Here is a 12536-nt window from a genome sequence, read left to right on the forward strand (position 1 = left end):
TAATTCCTACCTGAAATGAGGCGATCGCTACACAGTCGTGTGTGTTTCTTGGGCAGAGTTGTGCTATTGGTTAGAGTTAATAAACTGCAACCGAAATAGTTTGAAGATTATGGGGTGCTGTGACATTAAAAAGGCGTCAAACAGATGAAAGTGACATCCACAGTCCTGATGTCCATCCATTTTCTTAGCCGCTTATCCTCACAAGGGTCGCGGGGAGCTGGGGGTACGCCCTGAACTGGTCGTCGGCCAATCGCAGGGCACATAGAGACAAACAGCCGCACTCACAATCACACCTAGGGGCAATTTAGAGTGGCCAATAAATGTCGCATGTTTTTTGGGATGTGAGAAGAAACCGTAGTGGCGCCCCGGAGAAAACCCACGCAGGCACGGGGAGAACGTGCAAACTCCACACAGCCTGGGATTGAACCCGGGACCTCAGAACTGTGAAGCTAACACTTTTCAGCTGCCCGGTCCTGAAAAAAAAAAAGAAAACGAAGCTCTCAACTATTTAGGGATTATTTTTCTGTCAAAGCAAGAACCTTGCGGATTTTGTGTAGTGTTGATATTGTTAGCGCTCAACGGCGCTTTGATTTAATACGCGCTATCCAAGGATTATCGTCGCATGCCAAAACAAAAGAACGCAACAAATTTTGACTGCGATTGAAGTTGATGTTAGCCGACAGTTCAATAAAATGTTTGTTTATCAATGGTTCCTGTTCTTCATCTCGCCGCACGAGAGCAAATCTCCCGGTCAATATTTATGATTACGTTACCATCAAACCGTGATATCTAAACAGCTCTGTGGCAAGCTGGGTTTTATGTGGAACTGTGACGTGGAGAAAAAAAAAAAAAAGCATTTTTTTGTTTCATTCTCAATTTAGATGACAACAGAGCAATTTGGGAAGATTGCGGCCGAGTCGCGAGGCCATCAATAACGATGAGAAAAGTGTCAGCCGCTGATTAGGGCGTAGGTGTGTGCGCATGCATGATGCATGAGCGGGCTTTTTGTTCGCGTTTCTCCGTACAAAGAAATGAAATTAGCGCTCGCCTGCTCCTTTTTCTTTCGTGGAAAAAAAAAACAAGTATTTTAGCAGATGGTGACAAAAAAAATAATAATAAATGTTGCAGCTGTCGAGGAAAATAAATACAAATAAAAAATGGGCAGCTGGTCGGGGGAAAAAAAAAAGGGATATTAAACCAAGCATTTATTGCGCTAACGCTAGCCTTGTTTTTCCCGCCGTGCATATGCAGATTTGAACGTTTACTCGGCGTGACGACGTACAGTCGGTCGAGTTACAGAAATGAAGCGTAACGTCCACTCAACCGCAGCAGTTGGTGGTCTTTACGAATCGGGGCGTCGAGTCGAAAAGGAACCGGTGCGACGTGATGGGTTTCGTCTACCGACGCCTGCTGCCGAAAAGTGATGATCTTTGATGGCCAAACTGGAGGAGGAAAAATGAAAAATCAATGCTAACAAGTCACTCGTTTCGAGAAAGTGATACTTGCAGTCAGGGTGTATCACTCGCTTGATCGGGTCAACTTTGTTTGAGCATATTGACCACATTTCAAAGTTGCTCGTAGTTGCGGAGTTGCACACGAGGGCTTGAACGCTGAAATGTTTACATGTACACCACCAGAACACTTCAAAGCTACTCCTGCAATGTCATATGTATACCATAAACGGTTAAAATAAATGTGCCATATTAGCTAACCCATAGAGCTCGTGCATCAAATCACATGACTGGCCGGAAGTGCCGGTCAAACAAACCATTCTTCAATGCTAAGTCGGTTGGAGACGGCACGAAAATACGTCCTATAGCACGACGCCCAGAGTCCTGTCCGATACCGTTAAACATTTAGAAGGTGATAATAAACGAAGGTACGTGGAAAAAATTAGATAAACTCTGCATAAGGGACCCATATTTAATGCCGAAGTCGATAAGAAACTGGATTGTTAACCCGCTTCCGCTTGTCTCGGACAACTGGATCTACGCATGGATCTGGTGAGTAAGTCGGCGAGATTTGATAGCATAGAAACGTCTGGACGCATACAAATACTTCGTTTGCTGGATCTGTTCTCAATCAAAAATAAATCCCACGTAGCGATGGAGCTGCTCAGATTTTTTCAACACAAATACCAATATTTTAATAAATGACCCCTGGTTTTACACAAACTCACATTCATTAACTATGATTGGGGAAAAAAATAAAGACAGACAGAGCAAGTTGGCTTTTCCGTACACAGAAGCGTGTTGCAGCCACACAAACTTGGGTAAGCCTCTCCGTGACAGATGGTTTATCTTTTTTTTTTTTTTTATACGAATTGGACTCATTTGAGAACAATGCATATTTTTAAAAAAGATGTCTGTCAGGGAGAGGTTTACCGAAGTTTAACGTGCGGCCACAACATGCTTCCGTGTACGTTGGAGATGACTCCCTGTCTGTTCTCAAATGAGCCAACTTAAATACTTCTTGGGAATTTGAGATTGAGAAGAATAATTCCTACATGAAATTGGCGAAATCTATTGATATTTCTGGTCTTTTCAGCTGGTATTCCATAGAATGACCTCTTTGTAATATCTGTCTCGTCTGTCGTGACAACCGACAGCACAACAAGTCTCCGGCATTGTGTATATTCTGCTCCGGTTCAACGTCCCCGGCACTGTCGAGCAGCTCTTTTTGACAGGCAATATGGCGGCGTGAAAATGGTGACGTAATGTGCACGAGCTCCATCCAACATGAGGCCTTCTTGTATGTAGCGGAACTTAATATTTGTTTCTTAAAACGAGACTCGCTGTGGACACCACGAAAGAAACGAATTGCCGCCATCGATTATTGCCAAAATACTGCGTGTACAGTAGCGTCTTCAAGGATAAATGGGAACAATTATGTATTTTATGGCGCCTCCCCCATAAAGGAGCAAAGATTAAAAAAAAGGTGATCAATTCTTAAATATCGCTTGGTCATTTATTGAGCACGTCTGGACAACAATATCAAATCGGACCCATTTGAAGGCATCGAATAATAAAAGAAAGTTGCAGTGAGTTGCAAAAGTCCGTTTACGAGTTTGGTTGGTTACTCGTGCGCCTTCCTGTCCTACCCGCTGCTCTCGAGCCGACCTCCATTTTTGTTCCTTATTAATGCTGATTAGCGATGATATAACGCTCACCCTGCCCCCGCCGAGGCCCCCCCCCCCCCCACCACCACCACCACCACCACCCGTCGCCGTCCTCCAGACCGGGAGGTGTGGTTTGCACGCCGTCCTGAACATGTGTTAAACGCAGCTGGGTCGTCACGAGCTGCTGCGCGCCCGTGGCTTAGCGACTCGTCAGGCTGTTCACACAAAAACCTGCCGTCATGTTGATAATTTCACCCCTTTTTTTTTCTTCATTGTTTATTTTTGCAACACGGAGAGAAAATACAGTCTTCATACGAGACCGGTTGCATGGATAAAACCTGCTCCATTTCTGATATAACAGTGGTTCGAGCCACAGCTTCTGACTTTGTGATGTCATAATACCTTGGGAAAGTCCGCTTAGCTCTGTAGTAGCAAACAATGCGAAATGACGAATAGTTATGCTATAAAAAGAAATGCTGGAGCATCACATTAAAGGTCAAGTGTCATGCCTATAAACATTCTAAAATAGATATTGTCATGAAAAATACATATAACATTATTCACTTCAATGTCCGTAGGAAAAAAATAAATCTGAGCGGAGAGCGCGTCATCCGTGCGCAAAGTTGCGGAAGTCTCATTCGACATCCAAGTGGTCGCCATATTGGCTGGATCTTCTGTCCGTGATGTCACACCGCGACATTCCCCATTGAAAACACGCTTTGCCGCCTACTATGGAACAATCTCACAATCGAAGTGAAGTGACCCTATCGTTTTGAGCCACGTTTAGATGATATGCGGATCACTACAACAGACTCCCGGACAGTGTGTATGAGCCAGCCCAGCCGAAGTGACACATTTAGCACCCCTGATTTATGCGTGTGGATCTTTTGCTAGATTCTGAGAGGATTACATACCCCAAACTATTATTTTTTTTTGTAGCTATATACAGGTTGTGAGTTTGTATCCCACTGGGGCCTCCACTCCCCGAGAGGGGTTGCGTCAGGAAGGGCACCCGGTGCCAAACAAATACCCGCGTTTCGCTCTGGCGACCCCGAACGGGACAAACCAAGAGAAACTTCCTATACACGCCGATCTGTCATTTGGAACCCTCGAAGCTCTCGTCCTTTGCACCCGTGCAGTCCATTTTTCACGACGAACCGGGCCTTTTGGAAAAGTATGAAGAATTAATCCATCTTCCCGAATGTTCTAACCTTATCCGGCAATACAACGAGCCGGCATTTTCGGCTAACACGAAGGAACAAAGAGCTACCTTTCCAGCAGGTAAAACTACCGGCTGAGTGGGCGTCTGCTACTTCCGTCACTTCCTGCTTCTTGTCGAAAACAAATCCCTCCAGAGGATTTTCATGTTGGGAGTGACAAAAATCCATAAACATTAAAATCCAAATGATTTTTTTTTCCATTAATAACATACTAAAAATCATGCATTTCATGACAGTGGCACTTTAAGTTTGTTTGTCTTCTGTGAAGAACGACTAATATTCCTGCATCTTACCGAGGAACTGTGACCGTCAAGTTTTGACAGACGTGCTGCCGACGGCCGTCAAATTCCGCCTGACTCCTTGAAAAAGTTGTTTGCGTTTCAGCCGATTTCAGTTGAAAGCAGAAATCCTCCTAATAGCGAGAGCAACAATGGCTAGCGTGACCGTGCGTAATCTGAAGTGGATCACGCGCAGGCGCTCGCAACACGCTAAGTTGTCAGCTGTGTCCGCTTTCCCCCCGCAGCTCTGCAGAGATTTTCGGCATCATTTTACATCCAGCTGAGATCCGTTTTTTTTTTTTTTTTTTTTTTGGTGCGCGTGAATGAAAATCTGCTATCACGAAATGCCAGAGAGCCACGAGACAACGTTAGCGACCCGCCGGTGGAGATGATGCAGGTTCCGACGATCGACACGCTTGAGGTGGCCCGTGTCGGTGACAAGGCGGCGCTGTCGGAACGCGCGCTGAGGTGGCTTCTCGGCGTCGTATTTGTGAAACGCGGACATTCTGCTTGCCGCCCATGTGCAGCTGCTTTTTTTTGTTTTGTTTTGTTTTTTGATTATCGTGGGCGACACCTTCCATATCCAACATCTGCGAGATACTGTAGCGACAACACAATACATAATTTCACTGATTCCACACATTTTGAACGCATTCAAACTTCCAAACATCCATTTTCTTATCTTATCCTCCCCGCCTTTTAATCCCACGCACGTTCAAATGCACAGATAGTACAGTGTAAAACAGCAGAATAGACGAGAAGTAATTGTTGCACCTCATATGCATGTTTTGTATTGGTGTCATGACCAAAACTTTAAAATATAAATGTAAATATAAAATAAAAATGTACAGATGACAAAACCTATACCTATCCATCCATTTTCTTCACCCCTTATCCTCAGGAGGGTCGCGGGGAGTGCAACGGGCAGGAGGCGGGGCACACCTTGAACTGGTCGCCAGCCAATCGCAGGGCACATGGAGACAAACGACCAATCGCACTCCCAATCACACCTTGGGGCAATTTAGAGTGTCCAATTAATCTAGCATGTTTTAGGGATGTGGGAGGCAACCGGAGTGCCCAAGAAAACCCACGCAGGCGGGGCCGGGATTGAACCCGGGACCCCAGAACTGTGAGGCCAACGCTTTACCAGCTGAGCCCACCGTGCCCGCCGCTTTCAAACTTTTTAAAACAAAACCTCACGAAAACGGGCTTTTCCCTGTTTTTCGTAGCATACGTTGTCACTCGGTGTGTTGGCCTCACAGTTCTGAGGTCCCGGGTTCAATCCCGGACCCGCCTGTGCGCAGTTTGCATGTTCTCCCCGTCCCTGCGTGGGTTTCCTCCGGGCATTCCGGTTTCTTCCCAGATTCCTAAAAACATGCAACATTAATTGGTGACTCTAAATTGCCCCTCGGTGTGATTGTGAGTGTGCCCTGCAATTGGCTGGCAACCAGTTCTGGGGTACCCCGCCTCCTGCCCCTTGAGAGCTGGGATAGGATTGATCCAGCACTCCCCACGACCCTTGTGAGGATAAGCGGCGAAGAAAATGGACGGATGGATGGATGTTGTCACTCTGACTCAGCCAGTTCTCCCCCCCCCCCCAAAAAAAAAAAAAATTGAAAGAACATCTCGGTGTTACCCCAAAGTACTGAATAGCCATTGATTTCCATTTTCCCCCCAAAAAAAGATGATATTCTGTTTCATAATTTCATTGAATATCTCACAACTGACTGCCGACCTATTCAGTGGTGAATCGGGACAGTTTCCAGTCAAAGTGGTTAAAAAAAAAAGGGGGGGGGGGGTGTTTTAAAGCGAAATAAACATTTTAACAGATGAATATGCTGCTTGTTTTGCCAGGTTGCATTCAGAAGAATCATGCCAAGAGTCTTGTTTTTTTTTTTTTCATCATTTCATTTTTCACAGAGAAGACTAATATCTCGACATTGCCAGAACTGTCTTGCTGCTGTAAATTTATCACTTACGTCACACCAAATAACTTTCCATCCCAGTATCCTCTTTTTCAGCCAGGTGCTGTCAGCCAGGATGAAGAACTCTCTCCCAGTTTGGCCCGGTTTGGACCCCTTCGCTTGGATTTTGGCTTTTAGCTTTGGACGTCAATCGGCTCATTTCTTCAGTCATTGCACAAGAATGAATCCAGCGTTTTGTTTTGTTTTGTTTGTCTCGCAGGTGCAAAGAAGGCTACCACGGTCTACGCTGCGACCAGTTCGTACCCAAGACGGACGCCATCTTGTCCGACCCAAGTACGTCCTCTTTTTCCGTTTGTCGTGTCTTCGTGTCCTCACCCTGTAAAGTTAAAAGGACAAAGATGGAGACATTTTTGTACAGTTTTTGCAATTTGGCTCCGGTGTTGCTTTTCTGAAGCCCATTTTACCGCGTTTGAATATCAAAATCCACCGTTAATAATTTAGTTTGTCCAGCAGTGTGGCTGATATTGGAAGCAAAATTGAGTTTGAAAGGGTTTTTTTTTTTGTTGTTTGTTTTTTTTTTTGATCAGCCCTCCAGTATTTGCATAATCCCAACAGATGGGCACGCAGATGGATGCCCGAGTTATTAAAACCCATCAACCAAAACAGAAAGTGATCCCCCCCCCCACCAAAAAAAAAAAAATACAGGAAGGGAAACCATAACCTTAATCATCAGCCAGTTTCAGTCTGCTTATCTGGCAACTGTAAAGCTAACATTTACGCACGTGTGTCTTTCAGATACATTTTTACACAATCGTTGCAGTTTTGCACATTCAAATAATTAATAATGACGTCAGCAAATCCATCTTTTATTTTTTTTTTTATTGAAATCAATGGAAATGACATTACTCCTGAGGCAAAGTTGTGCGGTTCTTTTAAATACGCATACATCACGTAATAGCCCTGTCGTGTCATTATCCAAGCCGCTTATCCTCACAAGGGTTGCGGGAAAGCTGGACCCTATCCCAGCAAGCTTCGGGCAAAAGGCAGACGACAGCCTGAACCGGTCGCCAGTCAGTCGCAGGGCAGGTGTCGACACCGTCACTGAGCGGGAATCGATCCCAAGGCAGGCTTGTGTATCACTACACTATCAGTGACTGTTACATAATGTAATTGTGTGATTTTGCTTAATATTGAGTCTGACAGAAAACTTCAATTGGTGGCAAGAAATAGCTCGAAGCCTCGTCTTTGTCCAAATTGCTTCTTGTCGCGACGCGAGCGGAGTCCCCAGCCACCCACGCGGCGCTCGTATCTCAAGTCTTTCCTCTTAAGTCAAAGCGAAACAAAACAAAAATCCTCCGACCCGCAATCCCCACCGCTGCCTTGCACACGGAACCGCAAACGGAGCAAAAGCGAGTTTACCGCAACAGCCAGTCTGGGTGAAGTAGCCCAATTGCGCCGAGGCACTCCTTCTATGTACTTCCACCGCCGCTTCACACTTTTGACCCGTGCGACTCCAAACACTTCAATTGCCGCGAGGTGGTTTGGACAACCGCGGCGACCGTATTTAGCCGCTCCGACTGACCTTTTTACCCGCACATCAATTCGCCGGCGTCACGTCCCAGGTTGCTGGTTTTCTTTTTTTTTTCCTTTTTGCAACACATCATCACCTCCAGTCAAAATGTGCAGCATGAGACCCATCACGGATACAAATAAAAGGCTGCAGCTAAAAACCTCCTACGTCGTTTCTTTATTTATATAATATATATATATATATATATATATTTTTTTTTTTTTTTTTTTTAAAGGACGCTCCATAACCTTGCTCTCCGCGGCCCTTTGCCCTCATCCTTCTGCTTTCCGTGCAACACTTGCACGATCGTCGGAACGCTTGAAAAATGAAATCAAAGCAGGAGTCGGGTGGGGGGGGATACAGGGCCTCTCCCACCTGACGGCGGCTTTATGAATTTGCGGTTTTATGTGACAATGCCCCGTGTGCTTAATTTCCTCATGTGTTTGATACCGGCGGACCCTTCGAGAGCCGGTTAACGGGGTCACCAAGCACTGTATGCTTTCTACCTCCCTCATGGCTCCCACTTTTCACTATGGGAGCTGTTATTTTTTTTTTCGACCCCACGTGTCCATTTGTTCCAGCTCCGTGGCAGATTTTTTTTTTTTTCATTCACATATCTTAATCTTAATTAATTGAACCCATTACATACGTTCCTATTTATTTAGTTTGCAAGTACAGTAATTATATGTAATCCGATTTCTTGTCTGATCTGACTTTTCCATGCAAAGAAAAGTCATTTTTCAGGATAAGCAGTCTTTTTTTTTTACTACAATTTGAACATTTTAAAGCTTTTTTAAGATATTTGAACACAAACATTGCAGCATCACATGTAGACAAAAAATGTAACTATAGTAACAGTCGCAGGCATCGTTGTTTTTATTACAATTTGAAAATGTGGTAAAATTTTAGTGCTATGTTTCTGCCTATAGATTGAAGTCGTCTGTCAGACTAAACATAAAATAACAAAAACAGTCATATAATGTGACAACCACAACTGCCTTAAAGTCCACTAGTTGAATGCTAAATGCCATAGACAAGCAAACAGATAGCATCCATCTGGTAGTGCTTTTTTAAGATATTTGAACACAAACAGTGCAGGATCACATGTAGACCAAAAATTTAACTATAGTAACAGTCGCAGGCATAATTTTTTTTCCTCTGTGAAAAACTATTCCAGCAAATTTCTGAGTCCCTTGTATGGAAACTGTATTTTTGTTTGTGTCTGCATGAGTGTATTATACTGCCCCGCGGAGGCAGAGTCACACACCAGATGGAGCCGCAATGAATTCATCACCATTCGCAATCTGTAAAAATTATTTACAGTCCATTTCATTTTGCTATTACTTGAGTGATATTTTCTTTATTAAGAACACATGTCTATGTTTATAGTTTTATTGAAGGGTGGGGTGGGGTGGTGGAACAGATTCACGTAATTTACATTTGTGCTAGTGTGGACCAATGTTTTGACTTCCAAACACCGGAGGTCCCACGACGGGCCAGCCTCAATAAATTCCGCGCGGCGAGAATCATAGCACCCGTTAAAATCAGACACGGTTGTTGGCCGTTTCTATTATTCAGACGCTCGGAACTGCCGAGGCCGCCCCGGGAGCGCAAAATTAAGGAACGCACGCACCAGTTCGACAAAATAACAAAACGTCCCAATCTTTTACCGCTGGGACAGATGAAGTGTGCCAGGGAAGATTTGAGAAACTGCCTATTTTCTGTCCGTGTTGATACAGAGTCATCTAAATTTACCCAGATTACCCACGGTTCCGAGGATTATCCTGCTTTCAAAAGCCAAATCGTTTCTAAACACACGCACGCGATACATGCGGCCGCTAAAAGCAGCTACAAGTGGGACAAGCGCCCGTGGAATTCATTGTGCCGGCCTAAGCGAGCGGTCAGGTCCGTACCGATTTGACTCCGCTGGAACCGCCACACCCCCCCCAGAGGTCAGGCGGCGAGAAAAAGTCCCCCCCCCCCCCCGGACGAATCAATCCCTCCGTGTCCTTTCCAATCACACTTCATCCGTCAGCGCTCCTTCGCGTCGTCTCGCTATCGACTCGCCGCGAGTGAGCATCCTCGGCGGGGAACAAAGAGGAGGCGGAGATGTTTAAAAAAAAAAACAAGAAAAAAAAAGAAGAGGGAGGGGACCCCCCTCCCGTCGCCCCCTGCTGCCGGGGAGTGAGCTCGGGAAAAGAAAGCGGGGACAAGTTGAGGGGGGTCCGGGATGTTTGCGATTTAGTGCAAATAGCCGCTAAAGGCCCGAGATGAGTCTGCTTACACCGAAAGCCACAACAAACCGGTGGCCAGTGCGAATGGTCCCATTCATCCATATTTTATTAGTCGGAAATTATTTTCAGTCGAGGGATAATCCAACTGCGGAGCCGCGGTGGCGATCAAAACGAGCTGCTGAAGACGTATAATCAACGGAACGTTCAAGTTCAAGAGGATAAGCGGCAAAAGAAAATGGATGGATGGATTTTGAAGCCTCATTTTACATCACCGGCTCATTATTTATCATGCAAATTTGGCAGGTTTGTTAACAATACTCTTCAAGAGTAGCTGGGATAGGCTTCGGCGCTCCCCGCGACCCTCGTGAGGATAAGCGGCAAAAGAAAATGGATGGATGGATTTTGAAGCCTCATTTTACATCACCGGCTCATTATTTATCATGCAAATTTGGCAGGTTTGTTAACAATACTCTTCAAGAGTAGCTGGGATAGGCTCCGGCGCTCCCCGCGACCCTCGTGAGGATAAGCGGCAAAAGAAAATGGATGGATGGATTTTGAAGCCTCATTTTACATCATCGGCTCATTATCATGCAAATTTGGCAGGTTTGTTAACAATACTCTTCAAGAGTAGCTGGGATAGGCTCCGGCGCTCCCCGCGACCCTCGTGAGGATAAGCGGCAAAAGAAAATGGATGGATGGATTTTGAAGCCTCATTTTACATCACCGGCTCATTATTTATCATGCAAATTTGGCAGGTTTGTTAGCAATACTCTTCAAGAGTAGCTGGGATAGGCTCCGGCGCTCCCCGCGACCCTCGTGAGGATAAGCGGCAAAAGAAAATGGATGGATGGATTTTGAAGCCTCATTTTACATCACCGGCTCATTATTTATCATGCAAATTTGGCAGGTTTGTTAGCAATACTCTTCAAGAGTAGCTGGGATAGGCTCCGGCGCTCCCCGCGACCCTCGTGAGGATAAGCGGCAAAGGAAAAACGGATGGATGAATGGTAATTTAAAACGGAATGTACCAAAGCACTTAAACACAAGAGCAATTATCTTTTTAGCTTGCGCAAAAGTAAAGGGTTCGGTTTTGAACAGAATTTGAACGGTTCGGTGTAAATACTGGTTAGTTTTGTTTTTGTTTTTTGTTTTTTTTGGGGGGTGGGGGATTTCGGCCAAAACAAAACGACGATAAAATAATGTATAAAATAATATACAATAATAAGTAATGTTGTAATAATGTCAATCTGTTTTTATTTAGCGTCATTTAGTTTTTCGTTAAACCGACCAAGCCTTCAATCAGGCAACCGCGTTCAAATTCCCCCTCCGGAACGTCTGCAGATGGCGAAAGGGGGAGCGGCGCCAAGTCCCCCCCCCCCCCCCCGCCCCGCTCTGCAGATGCGAAGTTAAATATAAATGCGTCCCGCTGCAGCCGCGCCGAGCGTTGCACCCGCACACGTCGCTCCCATCCCCTCATTCCCCCGTCCGAGCGAAGGACGGGATTTACGGATCGGAGTCATCCGGTCTTTGTCTCCTTTGCCGCAGCCACTTTTCGTTTTCATAATCAGGCCGCCAGCACCTGACACAGGTATTCTACCGACCCCCCCCCCCCCCCGATTGGTGAATGCCTCGAGACAAAGCACACGGGGGAAGTCGATGTGCAATGGATTCAAAGACGATTTACGGCGCAAAAAAACAAAAAAATACTTCGGCCGTTGCCGCGAGCGATAGCGGAGAAAGGATTAAATGGACAATAGAGACGCAAACGTGCTCAGTTTCCAGCTCGCTTTATCTGGCGACCGAGTGTCAGACGTTTCTCCAAGTGGGGTTGGACTTAAATCCCCCCACCCCGGGGCGAAAATTCATAACGTCCGCCCTCTGTAATTGATCGCTTTTAATCGTTCTCGACGCTGAATCAGGTGGAGCGTGAAATAAAGGCTGACATTTGTTTATTAATCCTCGAGGCCGCCAGAGATAAAACTAAGAGTGGACTTGCTGTTCGTTGTGTTCCATTAAAAAAAAAATCATAAATAATAAAAAAAAAATGGTGATAATGAGCGCGGCGTCCCCTCAAAATACAAACGGAGAAATGTCGCTCTTACCTCCTTTTGAACGACCCGTTCATTCATTTGCGAGCGACCATAACAAAAAACATTTTGTGCTTTTCGGGATGCCTTGTAATGGTTTTCAA

The 12536-nt window shown here is 45.4% G+C and overlaps 1 protein-coding gene across 4 annotated transcripts in view; it reads left to right on the top strand.

Moving 5' to 3' along the window:
• nrg3b (neuregulin 3b) overlaps positions 1–12536 on the top strand; it is a 243155-nt gene that overhangs the window by 201582 nt on the left and 29037 nt on the right. For all 4 annotated transcript variants that reach the window (XM_061810872.1, XM_061810874.1, XM_061810873.1 and 1 more), the window contains one exon: positions 6801–6874. In XM_061810872.1, the coding sequence (XP_061666856.1) occupies positions 6801–6874 (74 nt within the window). The remainder of the gene's footprint in view (positions 1–6800; positions 6875–12536) is intronic.

This window comes from Syngnathoides biaculeatus, chromosome 22, assembly GCF_019802595.1.
Source record: "Syngnathoides biaculeatus isolate LvHL_M chromosome 22, ASM1980259v1, whole genome shotgun sequence".
NCBI classification, from domain to species: Eukaryota; Metazoa; Chordata; class Actinopteri; order Syngnathiformes; family Syngnathidae; genus Syngnathoides; species Syngnathoides biaculeatus.